This window comes from Eublepharis macularius, chromosome 10 (assembly GCF_028583425.1).
Source record: "Eublepharis macularius isolate TG4126 chromosome 10, MPM_Emac_v1.0, whole genome shotgun sequence".
NCBI classification, from domain to species: Eukaryota; Metazoa; Chordata; class Lepidosauria; order Squamata; family Eublepharidae; genus Eublepharis; species Eublepharis macularius.
The window spans coordinates 76,847,566-76,868,951 of NC_072799.1; the positions used below are offsets into that span (position 1 = coordinate 76,847,566).

At 44.5% G+C, this 21,386-nt stretch overlaps 1 protein-coding gene across 2 annotated transcripts in view; it reads right to left on the bottom strand.

Annotated features, from left to right (window-relative positions):
* Positions 1 to 15,836: 15,836 nt before the first annotated feature.
* Positions 15,837 to 21,386, bottom strand: part of IRF2 (interferon regulatory factor 2) — a 59,988-nt gene continuing 54,438 nt past the window's right edge. For both annotated transcript variants that reach the window (XM_054990442.1, XM_054990444.1), the window contains 3 exons: positions 21,190 to 21,354; positions 18,270 to 18,316; positions 15,837 to 17,225 (listed from right to left, as the gene is read on the bottom strand). In XM_054990442.1, coding sequence (XP_054846417.1) covers positions 16,908 to 17,225; positions 18,270 to 18,316; positions 21,190 to 21,354 — 530 coding nt within the window. In that variant the 3' untranslated portion in view covers positions 15,837 to 16,907. The remainder of the gene's footprint in view (positions 17,226 to 18,269; positions 18,317 to 21,189; positions 21,355 to 21,386) is intronic.

The window sequence follows — 21,386 nt, forward strand, 5'->3', positions numbered from 1 at the left end:
ATTTCAATGTCAAAGAAGGGTAGTGAAGGGGAAAGGGACTTTGGCTGATGTTAGTTGAACTGCTGTGATCCCTGGATCTTTCTTTCCGGGCTGCAGTTGGCTCATGATGACTGAAGCTAGGGAAGGAAGAATAGGAGGTGTAAGGGCTCTACAAAAAGCGAGCTGAGAAGGCAATATGCCCAGTAAGCAGGGCTAGAAATAAATAGTGAGCATCCCATGGGGAAAGAGGTGAAAGCAGAAGAAAAATGCAGAGAGTGAACAGAGAGAAGTACTCATCATGACTTGGAACTCAGAATAAAAAGCTTGTTTTGAAATAAAAAGACAAGGCTTTGGCTGTATGCCTTTATAACCCATGAAAAAACATCAATTTGTTATATAGTCCTTTCGCTTTAATCTCACTTCACTTCTCAGTTTTATAAAAGCCTTGTTACCTTCCCCCCCTTCCTTCCACGTGTCTTTGCCTAAGAAGCAGAGGGGAATCTGTGTATGTGAGGCGATGGGCTTTGGCTTGCCTTCCCTCCTTTCTTTGGTTTGGCGGCCACCACTCAAGCTATGCCCTTCCCTTTTCTACTCCTAACTTGAGGCACTAAAAGGGCTTTGTGTATATGTATGTCTGTGGCCTGGTTCTCTCCCTCCTCCCCAGCCAGTTCACTGTAGCCTAGTCAGGATTTTCTGGCCTGTGTGTGGAACGAGCAGTCAGGCTCCCTGGGTGAAATCTTTGACCACATCCCGAGATCAGGGCTGGCACATCCATGGAGGTGGGTCTGGCAACCACCTCAAACGCTGAGGCACTGGAGGGGGCGCCGGGGCAGGGGCTCGCACCACAGAGCTGGCGGGGGCAGCACTGGCAGCTGAGCGGGAAGCCTGGGAAGCCACCTGTGCACTGCCCCAGCCACCTGCCGCACCTGGCCCACAGCTGCTGCGCTTGGCCAGGAGCGCGTGCTGGCTGTGGCAGTGCGGGGCAGTCTGAGCAGGCAGCCTCCTCCCAGCTCTCCCGCTCAGCTGCCCCGTGCTGCTGCTGCCGCCTGCACACAGCTGTGGGCCAGGCACGGCAGATGGCTGGGGCAGCACGGGGCAACTGTGCGGGAGGGCTGGGAGGCCACCCGCATGCTGTCCCAGCTGCCTGCCATGCCAATGAGGCCGGCTTGCAGCAGCATGCTGCGATTATGTCACATGTAGTGATGTCATCACGCAGTCTGGGGGTGGCAACAGCCCTGAAGCTGCCCCCGGCCTCAGGCGCCAGAAACTCTGGCACCAGCCCTACCTGAGATCTTTAAAAGGAAAAGATCTTTATTTACCAAAATAAAATCTCAATTCACTAGATAACAATGGCATTGGAAAACTATACCCAAACACAACTGGGCATTAGGATGTTAGATTTATAACAGTTGGATGTTATAGCAGTATAAAGGTTCTATTAAAATTTGAAATAGAGAAGTGGCAGTGCACTGTTATAGCACTATAGCAATTACCATTAAAAACAAACAAACCTCTGGTAGCTCAGCAGGATAAAATTCTGGTACAGTGTTGCCCAGAAAGAAACAGCTAGCAACAGGAAAATGATTTCAGTGTGAACAGGACCTTTGTAGGGCAGGAAGAAGTGCACCATTCGCCCCAGAGAGCGTGCCAATGTGCTTGGACTGCATTTTTTACAAAAAAGATCAGAATAAAGTAATATTGGAAAAGAGTGTACTGAAGATGAGGAAAATCTGGAAATAGTACTACATTGTGTGGAAGTGCAAAAAAAAAATGCTGAACCAAAGCAGAGAAAACCCTACATATGGGTGCAGGCTTAGAGAAACTACAAGTTTGCCTGCCGCAATTGGCACTCAATGTGCATTGATTGCTTCCCATTCATTTAAATGGGAGGAGGCAATTCTATGTACATATACATACCTTTGTGTGTGTGGAACTTCACCGAAGTGAATGGGGAAACCATCAGGAATTATTAGATTGGGATAAAGGGGTATATTTCCTCTCTCTGCCTAAAGATGTAGCAAACCAAGACAATAGCCTACCTTGTTCTAGTAAGAATTGCTCTACAGCTCAAAGGTCATTCAGGTACTGGGAGATACTAAGCAGTTACCATGGCAAGGGAGCCAAGTTGTTACTATGGCAACTTGGTGCAGGGACTAGTTGAGCAAGTTGTTGTGTAAACTGGGAATGCAAACATTCACGGACAAAGTTAAGGTGCTGAGGTTTTGACTGTCTGGGAAAACAGAATGATGTTCAAAGTGGTTTGGAGGATTATGTTTGTCTATTTTTAGGTAGCTGTGCATGAGCTGCTCTTTCTTTTTACCTGCTGAGTCCTTCAAAATATGCAATTTATGACCTTCACGTAGTATCTGAAGGCCTCATTTGCAAAGACTTCATATCTATCCAGGTACAGCGTGCATTTATTCACAGGCTTGTTGGCATCTTTTATCCTGGCCCTGCTCCTGGGCCTTCAGCAGTGGACCAACCCACAGAAATGTAACAGGGGAAGTATTTCCCATCGCTTATCTCCATGCCAGGAAAAATTTTCCTTACTTAATTTCTGCGGTGACTAGGGGTGCTGCGAATTTTGCCACGAACACATTCAACAGTCAGACTTACCCTATTCAAAGATGCAGCTCAGATGCCAGTCCATCACCCTATCTTGTTTAGGTCATTCCAAACAACCCCTAATGCCTTTCAAAATGGGTGGCATCAGGTGCACAATACTGCACATGTGCAGAGATGTTGTCGATTCAAACTGATCAGCTGCCATGAGCATCATTGGGTGTGGATTAGAGTGGGATTCTAATGTGTTTGGTGTAGTGGTTGGGAGCGGCAGGACTCTAATCTGGAGAGCCGGGTTTGATTCCCCACTCCTCCACTTGAAGCCAGCTGGGTGACTTTGGATCAGTCACAGCTCTTCTAGAGCTCTCTCACAGGGTGATTGTTGTGGGGATAATAATAACATATTTTGTAAACTGCTCTGAGTGGGCATTAAGTTGTCCTGAAGGGCAGCATATAAATCAATGTTGTTGTTATATGTTCAATGGTTTCAATTTTATCATATGGGCAGCTGCATGTTCTGTTAGCGTATGGTACTTTCCTGTATCTACCCTCCAAAACTGCCAAAGGAAGAGCATTCATTCTTGCCAGAGTAAAAGCTCTTCTGAGCTTTGGTACTGTCAAGTGATAAAAAAAACTTTGGCAGTTGCAATGGATGGGCAATACCTAAGTACAGAGTTGAAAATACCCTCTGTGCCCTAACAGACGTATTAGTAATATCCAACTTCCTAACATGCATTTTTATTATAACAAATTTGACTAAACAATCAAAAACACCAACAAGCCTGAGAAAATCCCTAGCAATTGGTGTTGGGGGTGGGCAGGTCATTCATTGCTTCAGTGCAAGGCAACTGATGTTCTCTGTGATGTGATTTTCTTTCTTCCAAAGCAAGTCCTAAAGTTAAAAGCATTATGCTGTGATGTTCTAGATATTCAGTGACTTCAGTCTAATGGTTCCAAAGTTCAAAGGAAATTACACTAACCTGCATACTTTGTCATCTAATGTTTTACATGAGCTTTTATGGGTCGATGGACAGCAGTGGTATTTAAGTGCAAAGTCTACAGTTACATATCAGCAATTACCACCCAAGCTTGCTCGCCAACTGAGTATGTAAACTGAATAGGTGAGGAAAGAATAGCTTTGTTTCTGTGCAGATGTACAGTGGTTAAACATTAAAAACCTTTATACTCCAGAATGCCAGAATGATACCAAGAATACTAGAATGATACCAAGGGACAACCTGCTACAAGATAGGCCCAAATGAGACAATGACAGAACACCACTGGTGGTCACATATACTTCTCTGCTCAAACCAGTTTGACCCATCATCAGACGATGTGTGTAACCTATGCTGGACAATGATACTCTTTTTCGCACAAGCATTGGGAGGCAAACCTTGTCCGTTTTCACACTTCTTACCGGCCATGGAACATTGTGCCAAGCTCCCGGAATGACAGCGTCTTCCTGGCGCAATTTCGTGCAAGAACTGTGTTCTCATGCAAAATCGCGCCAGGAAGACGCTGTCGTTCCGGGAGTTCGGCGCAATGTTCTGTGGCCAGTAAGCAGTGTGAAAACGGCCCTTTTCTTGCCCATAGAGAGCCCTCTAACCTTAAACAACTTCTTACTCATAATAATGTACTTCCCAACACTGAAATGGACTCTGGGACCAGGGCTTGTCATAAATCAAGCTGACAACTCTGTCCCCATATACCCTCTGACATCACAATCACTGGACCTAAAAATAACACCACTTATACCATCTCAGGTTCATTCCTTTGATCATCTTCCAAAGTTATCTATGTTATCAAGCGTCAGCAATGCCCCACTACTCTCTACACTGGACAAACAGGTTAGTCCCTACACAAAAGAATAAATGGACATAAATTTGACATTAGAAATCGCAACAAAAAACAGTGGGGGAACATTTTAATCTTCCAGGATATTCCATTGCTAATTAAAAGTGGCTGTCCTCAAACAGAGAAGCTTTAAGGGGAGATTACAATGTGAGATTACTGAAACTCGAGTTCATTCACAAATTCTGAACAATGGATCTGTCCCCACATACAAGGGTTGAATACGGACATTGAATTCTTCACTCACTACTGAAGCTAATTTCTGCACTAATCAAGCTGAATTTATTTGTTTTTGTTTGTTTGTTTGTTTATTATTTCAATTTATAAACCACCCATCCTCAGGGGCTCTGGGTGGTGAACAACAGTTAAAATAAATAAAAACAAGAAAACAATAATTCTAAAATCAACATACAATAAGCGATAATAAAATAAATTAACCAAATACATTAAGGTGCAATGGTGGGGAGAACCCCCCACCCCAAAGGTGGGAGGCCGACATGGCACCGCCCCCTTCAACCACCAAACGCCTGGTGGAACAGCTCTGTCTTACAGGCCCGGCAGAACGATAATATGTCCCGCTGGGCCTGGGTTTCCATTGACAGAGTGTTTCACCAGACTGGGGCCAGGACTGAAAAGGCCCTGGCCCTGGTTGAAGTGAGGCGGGCTTCCTTAGGGCTGGGGACCACCAGTAAACATTTACCCGCTGATCGAAGCAGTCTCCGGGGAACGTACAGGGAGAGGCAGTCCCGAAGATATGCCGGTCCCAACCCACTCAGGGCTTTAAAGGGCATTGTACCACTGATATCTGCTGCTACACCCCGTCCATCTAATCAAGCTGCACTGTACTTTTGCATTTTCCTTTAATACCCCGCTCACCTTCTGGCTGACATATAAAGGCTTAGGTATCTCCAATCTTACTTGTATCTGAAGAAGGGAACTCCGACTCTCAAAAGCTCACACCCTGAAAATCTCGTGGGTCTTTAAGGTGCCTCTGGACTCAGATCCTGCTATTTTACTGCAGACCAACATGGCTATCCACCTAAAACAGTACAGCGTGTAAAAGTCATCAGACAGCAGATGCAACATACCCCCCTCCTCTTAAATAACATCACCAGAAAGGCCTTCCCAGTGTATGATAAAAGCTTCATTCAAATTCATTCAAATTTTCTTCCATGCCTAGAGTCATGCAGAATACAAATATCTGGGAGGATTTTAAGCTAAACAGTACCCAGTTGGCAAAGAGTTATGCAGCATCTTCTCTCCTCACCCCAGCAAGTTCTGCACTCAAAAGTGCAGCCCCCCAAGGCTGTCTTTAAATTAATATTTGGGGTGCCATTAGATACGTTTAGTGCAGCTTGTAGCTGAGCCTTGAATAGGTTCTTGAATTGAAGCTGTTTTGTGTGAGACTGTTGTGTTGATGCCCTCCTTCATATGTGTTTTCTAATGCAAAAGCAACGAGGAAAGGGATCGAGGGCTGTCTTGAAGCACAAAAACCTCACTATTCTTTTCTACAAACCCCTCTTAAAATTCAAGGCCTTTGCGCTCAAAGGGCAGAGACTTGCATGTAGTCAGCGGTGGAAACGTTTTGCTCACTGCAAAGACTGGCCCCATGTGACTATGCATCTTCCTCTGCAGGGGTGTTCAGCCCATGGGTGGGGCCCTCTCAGAGCTGAACGCGCTGGGTTGCAAGCTCTTCTCAAGCCACTTTCCTTTCTTGCTGTCTGTGGGAAGGACCTGCTGCTAAAACACGAGGATAGAAAGCAAGTGCCTGCTTCTCTATGCACATAGGTTGAGAAGAGCCACAGGGTAGCGAGAGGAGGTCCCTCCGGCCGCACTGGGAAGGATTCCTCCAGGGTTCTTCTGACCATAATACCTCTCTTAGTGTTTAGCCCTGGATCGCCTTGATGCCACTGAGATCATAATGCTGCTTTCTGCCTTTTCTGCCATGTGACTTGGGGGGGGGTGTCACATGTTTATTGCTGAGTAAATCTTGGGACTGGAGATTTCACCGCACTAAGCAGAAGCCTTTTTTTAAAGAAGAAGAATGGTTTTTGTTTATAATAGAAACCAAACTCACATATAACCAGAGGGTTTAACCTTAAGTATATTTTACAGCAAAAGAATTTTTTCTAGAATGGACAAATCTGATACAGGGCTGGACACTGGAGAGCCAGTTTGTTGTAGTGGTTAGACTGGAAATTTAATCCTAGATCCCCACTCAGCTATGAGCCTGCCTGGTAATGCTGGGCCAGTCTCTCTCTCTCTCTCTCTCTCTGTGTATGTGTGGTCTCAGCCTATCCTACCTCACAGGGTTGTTGTGAGAAGAAGAGAACCATTTATTTTGCATCAAGCTCATTGGAAGATGTGTAGGATAAAAATAGACATGGAAAAGGACGAGTTCCAAAAGTCCTCGTGCCACGCAAGGCAGTGCTTCTGAATGAACAAGGTTCAAAGGAGAAAAAAATAACAAATATTTAACAGGACAGAACTTGGCTTGTAATTAATATAGTCTCCTTACATGGAAACATTACAGTCAGTCGACGGGGCTTATTATGAGTCCAGCTTAATGTCACTGTTAGGAATGACTTGGACTGTACTGATCCCAGTTAACTGTGCTTTTGAATTTTTCCTGGCCACGTCATCCCCCCATCAAACACACAGACGAACTTGGGCTCATCTTCCAGTGACTCAGAGAGATCACTTTGGAAGGGAGACTTTGTCATTGTGTGAAGCCTGCCGTCTGAATGTCTGGTGAACCTAAGAGTTAAGAGCAGTAGAAAGGGGAAATGAGGAAGTGGACTTAAGTCCATCGAAGCTTGTCACAATATATTAGTCATAAATGTGCTAAAGGACTCTTCTTTTTTCTATATTGTTTGATCTTGCAGTTTTTCTCCCTCTGTATGTAGAACCGCCTTCCCAAAACAATTGCCTGTTTTGTTTCTGACAAATATGTTTTTAGAATAGCAGGGGCTTTTTCACACTGCTTACCTTCACTCGCAACGACCCAGAACATCGCGCAAAAAACGCGGAAGATTGCGTTTTCATGCGCGAGATTTGTGCGATGTTGTGCAAATCTCACGCGAGAAAACTCGATCTTCCGTGGGTTTTTGCGCAATGTTCCGGGTCGTTGCGAGTGAAGGTAAGCAGTGTGAAAACGGCCCAGATCTGGAATTGTGATGCCTTATTGATGCAGCTGAATTTTAGACTTCCTCTGCAAGGAGCTAACTGGTCTATGGCCAACACAAGCAGCAGGCATTTTGTTGACTTTAAAAAATGGTACTAAATCACTGTAGTGAAATACTTCCATAGCATTCACATCCATGCTAAGAAACAGAATAGTGATGAAGCTACTACTGGTAGCAGCAATGGGGAGGAGGGAGGCACATGGGGACAGAGAGTGGGGAGGGAAGCAGAGGATTGGTGTGGAAGCTGTGCTGCTCCTGAGAATGCCTCAGCACTTGCAGTGGCAACGACGAGTACAGGATGGGGAATCATTCTAATCTGGAAGCGTCCTAGCTATAGTCCTCCTCCACTAAACAATTGATCAGCCAACTGTCTTGCCAATTATCTAACAGGTTATATGTTATCAAGCTTGCATGCACATGTAGCATATATCAGCCGGTTTGTTGTAATGGTTTAGAACGGCAGGACTCTAATCTGGAGAGCCAGGTTTGATTCCCTATTCCTCCGCTTGAAGCCAGCTGGGTGACCTTGGGTCGAGCTCTTTCAGGCCCACCCACCTCACAGGGTGATTGTCCTGAGGATAATAGTAACATACTTTGTAAACCACTCTGAGCAGGCATGAAGTTGTCCTGAAGGGCGGTATATAAATCAAATGTTATTATTAGTAGTAACCTGGTATAGCGTTGCCAACTAGAGATCTCCCAGAAATTACAACTGATCTCCAAGCCACAGAGATCAGTTCCCTTGAAGAAAATGGCTGCTTTGGAGGGTGAACTCTATGGCATTATGCGCTACTGAGGTCCCTCCCTAAACCCCACCCTCTCCAGGCTCCACCCACCAAATCTCTAAGTATTTCCCAACCTGGAGCTGGCAACGCTAAGCCTAAATCAGGCACATCATGTACAGAACCTTGGCAAAGAGGCCATGGGCTCAGCGATAAAATCTGCTTTGTACGCAGAAGGTCCCAGGTTCAATCCTTGGCATCTTCAGTTAAAGAAGTCAGACAGTAGGTGCTGTGAAAAACATTGACCAGAGAGCCTGGAGAGCTGCCGCCAATTAGAGTAAGCAATACTCACCTTGGTAGGCCAGTGGTCTCTGTATAGGATCGCCAGGTCCCCTTACCCTCCCAGCAGGAGGAGGGGAGACCTGGTGCTTACCTCCTTCTTGCCTTCTGTATTCTCTACTCACAGGGGGTGCACCCGCTTCACAGCAGGCCGATTTGGGGCTCAAATTGACCTATTTGGGGCCCAAATTGGCCTGCGGTGAAGTGCAGGAGTGCTTCTGGGGCGGTGCGATGACATTAGTGATGTTGTCGCGCTGCCCCAGGAGCAGTCCTGGGAGGCCCATTTCCATGCCTTCCTCCCCCACCAGCCAGGTAAGTAGAGGCGGGAGGCGGAGGGTGAAAGCGGGGGATCCCCTGCTCCCACTGGGGGAATGGGATCCCTATCTCTGTATAAGAGAACTAAATGTGTTCAAGCACTTATATTTGTAGCTCTTGGTAACCCCTTGGTGCCCTAGATAGCTCTCATCTCTTTTCCTACTCATTCTCTCAAAAAACTGTGCTAGAGGTCACCCTGTGACTAGATTAATTTGAACTGACCCGACTCTTCTATGCCTTTTCTATCCAATCACTATAAACATCTCCAAAATACAAGCATTTTGACTTGTAATGCCAGGAACCTTTGATTGGTTAGAACACTGCAGTGCAAAATTACTGTGAGAAAAATAAGACCTCTTTGGAAAAATCCGTACCGCCAGCAGCCACAAGTTTGAGGTTTTTGCCCATTTTATTTGTAGTTTCCTGCTTGTGCTTTGGTAATGGGATAAATTATCTACAGCCAAGCTCCCCCCGCCCCACAAACACAAAGTAGCAGGGCAATATTTGGCTGTTTCTGCAAGATTTCTGTTTCTAAATGCCAAAACCAGTAACAAAGCAATAATAGCAGGGCTGATGCACAGGTATACCTACAACTTTTAAAAATATCAGTTAAAGTAATACATTATAAAAGTACAGTACAAAAAGACAGGAAAAGTCCTTCTTTTTACTGATTTCTGCTGGGGGGGGGTGGAAAGCAGGCGGCAGGTTCAACTCTTTTCCAGGCTGAGTGGAAACACAGAAGATTTGCAGTCATATCAACCCTTTATATTCAGATTTATACCTACTGGAAAAAGTAGCACAAATTAGCCCTTCAGCAAACTCTAGATGGTTATGCAGCAGTACTTTTTCTCACCCTAAACTATCCTATAAATAAACAGGATTCTTACTTGTGGCACTGTAAAGATTAGCGTTTTTATTCCAGCATAACCTTTCATGGAGTCTAGCCCACCAAAGTTTGTGCTAGAATAAAAACATGTGAAGCTGTAAGGTGTCACAAGGTCCATTGGTTTGTGCTGCACTCGCTTCCCCTCTGAAAGTGCCACCCCATTACAATGGGCCAAACTACAAGTGACAAATGACACTTGAATGGCAAGTGAACAGACTTGCATGTATTCCTCCCTGTTCACTTGCGCTCCACTTGCACTCCACTCAGTCACGTAGTGGAGTGCAAATGAACAGGGAGGAATACACGAGAGTCTGTTCACTTGCCATTCAAGTGTCATTCGTCACTTGTAGCTTGGCCCAACTTGGCTCTGTCTTCCCTGGAAGAAAAGTGGAACAGAAATGTAATGCACGGAGATTAATTTAGCCATGGTTTACCCGATTTGTTGAGTATAATTATGCGAGCCAAGTACCTGTCCTCTCAGCATCTCTAGTTGCGCTGGTGTTCCAGTCAGACTTAGGATGTTGTAAACCATTTGGGTGAACAGTTCGACTGAGGGCGGTCAGAGGTGGTGTTACACAGTCGCCCAAAATTGTTGTGGAACACAGAACTGGGGCAAAGCAAAGGTGACTCAGAACAGCTACCATCTACCAGGAGCCTGCCAACTGAATGTTACAAAAGTATGAATGCTACAAAAGTATTTCACCACAGTCTAGTTTGGCCCTGATTGTTGCTGAGAATGTATTACCAAGGATTTGTAGCTAATTGGAAGCAAATTGAGATAAGACCTGCAACAGCAACACATCCAGTTCGACTTTCAGAAAGGTGATGAACACATTTCAGATAATGTGCACTGTTTCCACTACATGTCTATGAAGGATTAGATGATTATACATTTGGTTATTTCTCTATAGTCTATACACTTAAGGCAGTTCGAGTGGAGACCCAGCATGGTGTAGTGGTCAGAGAAAAGGATCTGGGAGACTCAGGATCAAATCTCCAGTCTGCCATGGAAGCTCACTGAGTAACTTTGGGCCAATCACACACACTCAGCCTGACCTTCTTCACAGGGCTGTTGTGAGGATAAAACGGAGGCACAGAGAATTATGCGAGTCAACTTGGGTCCCCATGGGAGAGAAAGGTGGGGTATAAATAAAGAAAATAAACAAAACAGGTTGAACAAGTGATATCGCAAGCCTCATCAACTTTTCCGTACCAGTAGTGGACAACATTTAAGATTTATAAATAAAGAAGATTTTGCCTTTCCTGACTGAATAATTAAAATCATACCTGCAGAAAAAGGAATTTGTATGTATAATACAAACAAAAGCTCTTACAGACACTTATACAAGAACTTTTTAAATGTTCTGTGCACTTCTATACATTGGCTTTAATTCTACCTAACATTTCTATAGATGAGAGCTCTGTCCATGGAAGAACAACTTTACCTCCCTCTGGCATAATGTTGCAGAAAGACAGTGACCCTCAGGAATAGCTGAGGGGTGGATGTCCCCTGTAGGCAGGGGTCATTTTGTAGAAAAAGAGCGGCAGGAACTCATTAGCATAACTCGTTAGCGTAACTCATTAGTATATGCCATGCCCCTTGACCAGGCTGAAATGGCCGGGATTTCACTGCTGTCAGAGGGGGGTGTTTCCCCACCTGGCAGTGGCCTGATCAGGGCTGTTTTGGCCCTGATCCAGGCCGAAAGGGTCCCCAAATGGCTCAAAATGGCCATTTTGGGCACATTTTGGCCTGGATCAGGCCCAAAACAGCCCAGATTGAGTCGGTGCTGGGCAGGGGAGTTCCCCATCAGGGTTCCCCATCAGGCACTGACTCAATCCTGATGAGGGTTCCCCATCAGGCACCGACCCAATCCTGGTGGTTTGGGCCCTGAACCCGTCCGAAAGAGGCCCCAAATGGCCAAAAATGGTCATTTGGGGCCCATTTGGCCCTGGATCAGGGCTGAAACAGCCCAGACCAAGTCAGTGCCGTGCAGGGACCGACCCGATCCCGGCCATTCCGACCCCGATCCCAGTAGAAAAGGGTGCCAAAAATGGCCATTTGGGGCTCGGATAGGAGCTGAAATGGCAGGAACTGGGTCGGTGCCAGGTGAGGGAGGCCAAAATGGGCTGTTTTGGGCTCATTTCAGCCCAGATTGGGGCCTAAACAGCCGAGACTGGGTCGATGCCAGGCGTGGCAGGCTTCACCTATCTGGCACCAACCCAATCAGGATGGTTTCACCCAATCAAGGCCAAAATGGGCCCCAAACTACCAAAAATGGCCATTCTGGGCCTGTTTCAGCCCAAATCAGGACCTAAACAACCAGGAACAGGTCGGTGCTAGGTGGAGAAGGCCCTTCCAGCACCGACCTGATCCGCATGATTTTGGCCCCGATCCAGGCCGAAACGAGCCCAAAATGGCCATTTTGGCCTGGATCGGGGCCTAAGAGGCCTGGATTGGGTTGGTGCCAGTCGATGGAGCATTCCCCCAACTGGCACCAACCCAATCCAAGCTGTTTCGGCCCCTATCCGAAAACAGCCATTTTGGCCCAGATCGGAGCCTAAACGGCTGGGATCAGGTTGGTGCTGGGCAGGGGAGGGTTCCCCCGCCTGGCACCGACCCAGTCTGGACAGTTTTGGCCCCGATCAGTGCAGTTTTGGCTCTGATCCAGACTGAAACAGTCCCAAAATGGCCTTTTTGGCGATTTTGGGCCCATTTCGGCCTGGATCAGAGCCAAAATTGCACTGATCAGTCGAAACTGTCCGGACCGGGTTGGTGCTGGGCGGGGGAAGCCTCCCATTTTGGGACCGTTTCGGCCTGGATTGTGGCCTAAACAGCCAGGATCATGTTGGTGCCGAGTGAGGTAGCATTCCCTCACCTGGCACTGACCCGATCCAGGCTGTTTTGGCCCCTATCTGTGCCGTTTCGGCCCCAATCCAGGCTGGAACGGACCCAAAATGGTTGAAACGGCTGGGACCAGGTCGGTGCCAGGTGGGGGAGCCTTCCCCCACTTCTCCCGCCTGACACCGACCCTGTTCGGATGGTTTCAGCCACAATTTGTGCCGTTTTGGCTCTGATCCAGGCTGAAACGGGCCCAAAATCGCTGAAAAGGCCATTTTGGGCATGTTTCAGCCCGGATTAGGGCCTGAATGGCTGGAACCAGTTCGGTGCCATGCGGAGGCTTCCCCCGCCCGGCACCCACCCGATCTGGACGGTTTTGGCCCCGATCCGGGCAGTTTCAGCCACAATCCAGGTTGAAACGGGCCCCAAATGGTCAAAAGGGGCCATTTTCGGCCTGTTTTGGCCCGGAGCAGGGCCTAAACGGCCGGGATAAGGTTGGTGCCGGGTGAGGGAGCATTTCCTCACCTGGCACCGACCTGATCCCAGCCATTTTGGCCCCTGTTTGGGCTGTTTCGGACCCAATCAAGGCCTAAACAGCCCCAAATTTTTCAAAGTCGGGTGAGCCCTGCCTATAGGAAAGGGAAATTGATAAAAATCATTTCATGGCAGAAATTGTAGGTGGGGTGCAACCCTGTTTGGTTTTTTCATGTACTACCAGTTTTGCTACCAGCTGTTACAAGAAAATAGACCTATATATATATATAGAATATAGAAATAGAAAATAGACCTCAAATAGCTATTTACTGTGATCCTGTTAAATTTCTTGAACTTTACTAATGACACTCAGAAATGATTTAATAGAATAACTGGTGCGTAAGCCTTCCAGCGTCCACAGGCCACACAGCCTCTGTTCCAATATATTACTTACATAAAACAGATGGCACAAAAAAGTCAGTGCTACCAGAATAGCTATCATGCTTACAAGTGAACATTATGCAATCTAGTTATAGTAGCCTCCGTTTAGGACATTTATATATAGGAGGCTTAAGTCACCTTTGAGCTTCTTGTACATGGTTTTATGGGATGTGAGGAACAGAAAGTAAAAGTGAGGCATTTGTAACCCAAGTAAACATTCTACTTGCTGTAGGCTTTATTTTTATATTAACATTCAAGCCCTGGTTTGGAGAGAGCAGAACAAACAATATTTTTTTTTCTCATCTGGATGTCCAAACCAGAAAGGCCTTCAAGCGCTGCACCACTTGCAGGGGGAGGAAGCAGGCAAACCTCATTCTTGGCATGAGTAACCTGAGGTTTGTTCATGAGGTCTACATGCAACCAGTGCCTCTCATTTTATACAAAATGTACCGTATGTTTCTACATTCAGAGGAAAACGTAATTCATCATTTTGAACATGAGCAGAAATGAACCACTTCTAATGTTCCACGCTCTTCGCTTCAGAAACATTATCAGAATTCTTTAAAGAATCCCCCAAACACAGAATTTTAAAACTTAACTATATATAATATTTATTATCAATCCACAGGGTAGTTTGATTGCTACATAAAGTCATTAAAAGCTATTTCACCTTTACAAACTGTAAAAAAAAGAAAGAAAATGTGCCACAAAGATGTAATAGTTGCTGACAACCAAGATACTGAATTGTAAAATTATAAATTTGCTGTAGAAAAGATAAAAAACCTGAAACAATTATATTCACTTTAGAATTTTACTTTGAATAAAATATTCCACTGTATAAAAAAATAAAAAAGCTTACTCTGGTTAGAATTAGAGTATTTTTTTTTAAACCTGGGAATTTGCATAATATATCTTAATAGACTTTCTTCTTCTATTGTACCACAAAGCTTTCAAGCATAGCAGATTAGACATATATAATACAAGCATTCTTTCATTTTTTAAAAAAATCTGTGAAATCTACACAAGAATTTTTTAACCTTCCTATTTAATTAGTTTTTCCACAGGCCAAAGCTATGTTAGCAAAGTAGCCTTGGGAAAGAATCAAGTTGGAAACAGGAGGCAGGACTTTAACAGTGCAGTCCTATGCAGTCTAAATTGATCCATTTCAATGGATTTACCACACAGTCCTAAACAGAGTTACATTTTTCAAAATCCATTGAAGTAATTTTGGTGTAGTGGTTAAGAGCGGCAGGACTCTAATCTGGAGAACGGGGTTTGATTCCCCACTCCTCCGCTTGAAGCCAGCTGGGTGACCCTGGGACAGTCACAGCTTCTAGGAGCTTTCTCAGCCCCACCCACTTCACAGGGTGATTGTTGTTGTGGGGATAATAACAACATACTTTGTAAACCTTTCTGAGTAGGTGTTAAGTCCTCCTGAAGGGCGGTATATAAATGGAATGTTATTATTATTATTAAATTGCCTTATGTCATGGAAATATAAGGAAATGCTAGATTTGATCAAGAAGATCATAGATGACGACTCTGCATGCAGGAGTTAGTCTAGCCTCACAGCTAGACGTACCAGAAAGGGAGTCTGCAGACTTATAACAGAATAGCCTTGGAGATGGGCATGAAACAAAGGAATAAAATAATTGTATGGCCTTGTGTAGATAAGAAGCCATTGAGGCCTAGGTGCAAAGAGCATCTGAGAATGGCAAGATTGTCCATCTTCACGGAAGTGAAGATATAATTCAAAGATGTGTGTATTAGTTAAGGGCCAACAGATATTCTTAAAGTAAAGAGTCCAGTAGCACCTTTAAAAGTAACCAACTTTATTGTAGCATAAGCTTTTGAGGACCAGTTCTCTTCATCAGATGCATGTGACGAAGAGAACTGTGGTTCTCGAAAGCTTATGCTACAGTAAAGTTGGTTAGTCTTAATGGTGCTACTGGACTCTTTACTATTTTGCTACTACAGACTAACACGGCTAACTCCTCTAGATATTCTTATGTATGAGAAACTTGTAATCACTGCTTTTACATAGACTTCATTATGACAAAAAGTAGCAAGAATAGACTAAATTTTTTTATATATTTTAAGAAGACACTTCAAGTATAGATAACCTTGTATGATGTTTGAAGTTATCAGATAGAATTATAGAATCATAGGGTTGGAAGGTACCTCCAGGGTCATCTAGTCCACCTCCCTGCACAATGCAGGAAATTCACAACTACTCCCCCCCACCCCCAACTGCCCCAGTGACCCCTGGTCCATGCCCAGAAGATGGCAAAACACTGTCAGGATCCCTAGCCAAACTGGCTAGATAATGAGTTAGCCAAGAATGTGTACCCTTTTCAAGTGGGACTATTACCATTGTTAGGAAACGATGCTAAAACCCTATAAATGTGAGAAGCTGAATTGATCGGAAGCTTCTTTTTAGAAGAGGCTTCTTGCTTCTTTAGGGTAATAAACTACTATGGACTCACGTAATTGCTGTCCTTTAATTATTTATGTAGCAAACGATGGACAGTATGATTTTTTGCTGATTTAGCCAATGTTAAGAATGTTGAACAGTTACATTTTAATAAAAGCTTAGAATGGAAACAGAGATTCTTTAATAGTGTTTTATTTGGGAACTATACCTGCTAACAGACCTAAAATGTTATTGAGGTGTACCACTTGCCAGAAGTTAAATGATCTGATATAGGAAAGCTGTCTAGATGCTTCAGGCTCCTTAAGTGCATGTCTATATTTGAATCAGGACTGACTGAAGTCATCCAGGACACTTAGCCACTCTGTTTAGGATTGTGCTGCTAGACCAGAATAACTGCATTGGATTGCATTGCTGGTGTGCCGTTAATTAGAGCAAAGTAAAGAAAGGCCTTTTTTTTGCAAGTGCTTTTTCATAAGGTGCAAAAGCAGACTGCAACATTGCTAGTACTGCGCTATGTACATATTCACAATAGATTATTTTTTAAAATCCAGCTAGTTCACATTTTCTCTTCCATTCCAAGGTTTTCAGTTCCATCGTGACCTTGACTGCAGAAGTGCAGCGACTCCATTTGTGGGGGCTATTGGTCCTCTTGAAGAACTGGAGGCGGCTGAAGTGGGCCTTCACTTCCTAGGCTGGAACCTTGTAACTCCTTCTGTTTCCTTGCCTACATTCTGACGGCTGGAGTCCTGAGTTTAAAACGCTCCAGTATTGGAGTTGGACACAATCATGCTGTAAAGGGTTTTCCCTTCGATTTGTTCAATGTACATTAGATGTGCTCTTCAAAGACACAAAATCAGCTGGGAACAGACCAGTTAATAGCTTAGCTGCTCTTGACTCGAGATTGGGTAATATCTGACGTTTTCTTAATGACGCTTGCCCGGTTTTCATGGTCGGGCCGGCTGCTATAACTGGTCGATGCTGAACACATGATTTGTTGGAGAGGGAGGTCTGGGAAAGAAGGCCACATGCTGTTGTAAGGCAGAGGGCAGTTTTCTTCTTTGATAGTGACCTGGAGGTCAGGCTTGTTGGAAGTCACAAAGGTGGCCATGCCAGGAAGTGGATAAGGGGGGGTCCGAGTCCCCAAGTTGCTATAGTACTGTTTGCTGCCAATGTTTTCTTTTTGCCACTGAAGTTGGACCTGTAAAAAGAGACAAGTCATTGAAACAGTCTGCTGTTTCTATTAGTACTAGTTTTCTACTATATTAGACACCACACAGAATACAGCCACACTCACAAAATGGCCACCAATATCCTGTGAAGAACTGGCAAGAGTCAACCTTGCCCCAAATTGAAGCTTCTTTATCTTGCCTCACATGTAGGGCCCCGTTTTTATGAAGTTCTATGTCTTGGCCATGCAAGATTATAGTAAAAACACAGAATATTCCAAATCAAACATGTGAGGCCAGATGTGTGTCCATGCATGCCCCCCCCCCGCCACAGTCCAGGCAAAGGCGAGACTGAGACAACATGCGATTGCAGGAGACCTGTGTCTTTAAATCAGGCCCAATCCTAGATAAACCGGGAGAGATGGTTTTCAGTCCCTCCCCTGAGGTATTTTCTCTCAACTGGCTTCTGATACCAGATGTGAATATGGCAATGAGAAAAGCAGTGGACAAATGAGACTTCAACAGCCTCTGTGCTTTCATCACAGGAAATCTGACCTGTTCACACACTCCCACCAAGGTCAGTAGGACGTGAAAGGGCTTAACTTTGGAAATTTACATAATTTGGCTTCGTTGCAAAGTTAAATACAAAAATTAACAACAGAAACTTGACTGCTATCATAGAACAAAACCTCTGTGTGGAAGTGACTGTAATCTCTGTGATTTCAGTGGCACTGCTCTTGTTTATTTATTTATTAAATTTATCACAACAGTTTAAAAGACATCAAATAAAACAGATAAAACCAGTTATCATAAAAACAGATACAATTTACAGATTCCTCCTCAGCAGCACACTAAACAGTTACGGGAGATTCCGAGATTATATGTGGATCAAATATATGTGGTCTGAGGAGAGCTTGCTTCAGTTTAGTATCATATATTGTATGCACCACATCACCGTCCTCCATACCGCCACCCTTCCCAACACAAGAGGAACAAACTGAAGCATATTTGAGGAACCCCCACCCCCCCAAAAAAGAGAAAGAAAGATGAGAATTGTTTTGTGTACTTTCGGTTACCTGTGCGTTTTCTTCCTCACTTGGGATGCTATCCGTTGTTTCACTCTCTGGAGGACAAAATGGGGATAAAAACAGACATTAATGTCATTCCATCTGAGCTACTATAAACCAAAAGGCTATGAGTGTTATTATCTTATGAACATTTGAAGTCTTCCTTGTCAATAGCGAGGATAAATGGGAACCCACTAGACAATTAAAATGATTTTTTTTTTAATTATAGGTTGTTTCCTCTTATACAAGAATGGACTCCAAGCCAGGCCTTCGAGGTTTACACAGACCTACAAGGTTTATGCAGAACCAGCCAGCTCGGGGTGAAACTGCTTGGGCAATAAAACATTGCCAGAGGAACAGACACACAACTGAAAACAGGACGAAGGAGTACCAAAATTAGAAGCATCAAAAGAAAAGCAAATGTAAAACAGTTCCTGTTTGAAGACTCAAAAAGGAATTGATTTTTTTTGTCAGCCTGCTAAAGAGGCAACAATCTTTTCTAATCTTCCCTGTAGCCACTACTTTTGCTACAGAGCTCTGTTTTAAAATATCACTTTATTTTGCATGTTTCTTTGGCTTGCATCCAAACCAGCACCCACACCCAAGGAGCAATAAAACTTCTTTGGCTTGATAACTTTTATCTAGGCTGCCAGGCTCAAGGACGTGCCATTTTTAACTGATCATGTGCTGGTATCATGCTATGCTGTTTTCTTCCTGAGCCAAGCTTGTGTCAGATGCACAAGCTTGGCGCTTGATCTTTCCCCATTTCACTGCCACGTAAGAGGGCTTGTAGTACCAGGCCAGATGCCAGTCCATGATTCCTAGATGCAGCAGCAGCCCACTGGTGGAACACTAGCTATTCTTCTGAGCCCCCACACAAAGCCCCTCTCCCTTCTGCTTGGTGGCCATGCCTATTTAACCATGCCTATGCAGAGTATATCATAAGGAAAGCTGGATTAGATCTAGAAGAAGGTGGAGTGAAAATTGGTGGAAGGAACATTAACAATTTGAGATATGCAGATGACACGTTGCTAGCAGAAAATAGTGAAGATTTAAAACGACTACTGATGAAGGTTAAAGGAGAAAGCATCAAAGCAGGATTACAGCTGAACATCAAGATGACAAAAGTAAGGAAGTACACAATTTTAAAGCTGACAATGAGGAAATTGAAATTGTTCAAGATTTTCTATTCCTTGGCTCAATCATCAACCAAAAGGGAGACTGCAATGAAGAAATCAGAAGACGACTGAAACTTGGAAGAGCAGCTGTGAGGGAGCTAGAAAAGATCTCTAAAGATAAAGATGTCTCTCTGGGAACCAAGATCAAGGTAATCCAAACTGTGGTATTCCCCGTTACAATGTATGGATGTGAAAATTGGATGGCGAAGAAAGCTGACAGGAAGAAAATTGATACATTTGAAATGTGGTGCTGGAGGAGAGTTTTGCATATACCATGGACAGCCAAAAAGACAAATAAGTGGATACTAGATCAAATCAAGCTTGAATTCTCCCTAGAAGCTAAGACCTAAAACGAAATGGCTTTACTCAATAAAAGAAGCCACGTCCTCCAGTTTGCAGGATCTGAGCAAGTCTGTTACTGACAGGATGCTTTGGAGGTCTTTCGTTCATAGAATAGCCATAGGTCGGAGGCAACTTGACAGTACATAACACACACACACAGAGCCACACATGTAACTATCTCATACTATGTAGCACATCACTTTAGGGTTAGGATCCAAATAGCCCCCACACATGGGGCTTCCCCGTGCACATCATGGCTTCTTAACCCCCTGCCCCTTCACAGCAGCCCCTTGTGTTTCTCCAGTAAAGACAGAAAGTAGAAATTAGGCGAGTGCTTGGTCACATATACAGGAGATTATTCTCAGAGTTTAAAGAAAACCATGAAAATTACATGACATTATGGAGGGAGGAAGAAAAAGGGTTGGAGTGTTTCTGCGGACAGAAGGATTTCTGCCCACTGAGCACAACTTCCTTGCCTCCTCACACCAGCTGCTCCTTGAATGCTGTTCCGCGGAGCTTCCTGTCCACCAGGTGCAGCATTTGGTACTGCAGCAGGAGGGGGGAGGTGAGAAAGTCATGCTCTACAGGTGGAAATCCCTCTTTCCATGGAAAGGCTCCAGTGGAATCAATCCATTGCTTAGGACACCATGTACAGAGGTTCTCAGGCGAGGCAGAGCAGCCAGAGGCAGCGTGAAGCAGGACTTCCAGTGGTCAAGGGGTTCAAGGCTTCTGTGTCTTGTGCATCTCTCACAAATGGGGGCCCAACTGGGTTGGATCCAAGAAGCATTTACATCGGTGAAAGAAGCGGTTCCCTCTGATCACCAAAAATGCCATACTGGGGATCATGGGACCTACATGGACAAAAGCCATGTAAGATGAGAGCTGCAGCAAGAAGGGGAATGGGCTGAGATGGAGTGAAAAAGCTGCCTGAGTCTAACCTATTATATATGATGATTCATTCACTGGCATGAAGCTCCCCACTCTGTGTTTAAAAACCAATTTACCATGTTAGGAGTGTGACTAAAGCTGCAGCTGCTACACAACAGTACGCATGAACAACCGCACGAGCACTGAAGCCTTCGACTCACACCTTGTCTCTACCTTGGGGCTGAAACATACTTTGGAATGATGTTTTGCAAATGGAAAAATATCTAATCCCTTTCTGTGCTTTCCTCTTATCAAAGAATTATAGACATGTACAGTGAGATTTTCTTAACATATTTTTAAGGATATATTCCATTTAAAATGTATATATTTATTTCAGCATAGGGAAAATGCTGGTATTTTATCCCTGAAAATGTTAATAAAATCCCAATAACAGGAAAATAACATAGAAAGAGCATCTACCAAAAATTCAACTCATGGCTTAGGCCAGGGTCTCCAACTGTTTCCTGGCGAAGGCTGCTTACCGGCATAGGAGGAGACCGGGGAGATCTGCAGTGGGTAGAGCTGACTCATACTGCTGGGCTGGTCGTCACTCTCTGTTGTCACCTCCACCACTTGGCAAACATCAGGCGGATTGGGAACTATCATAGGATCGTCAGGAATGCCCTCAAAATGCGACTCTCCTATCACTTCGTATAATAATAGTAAGAGGGTTAGGATG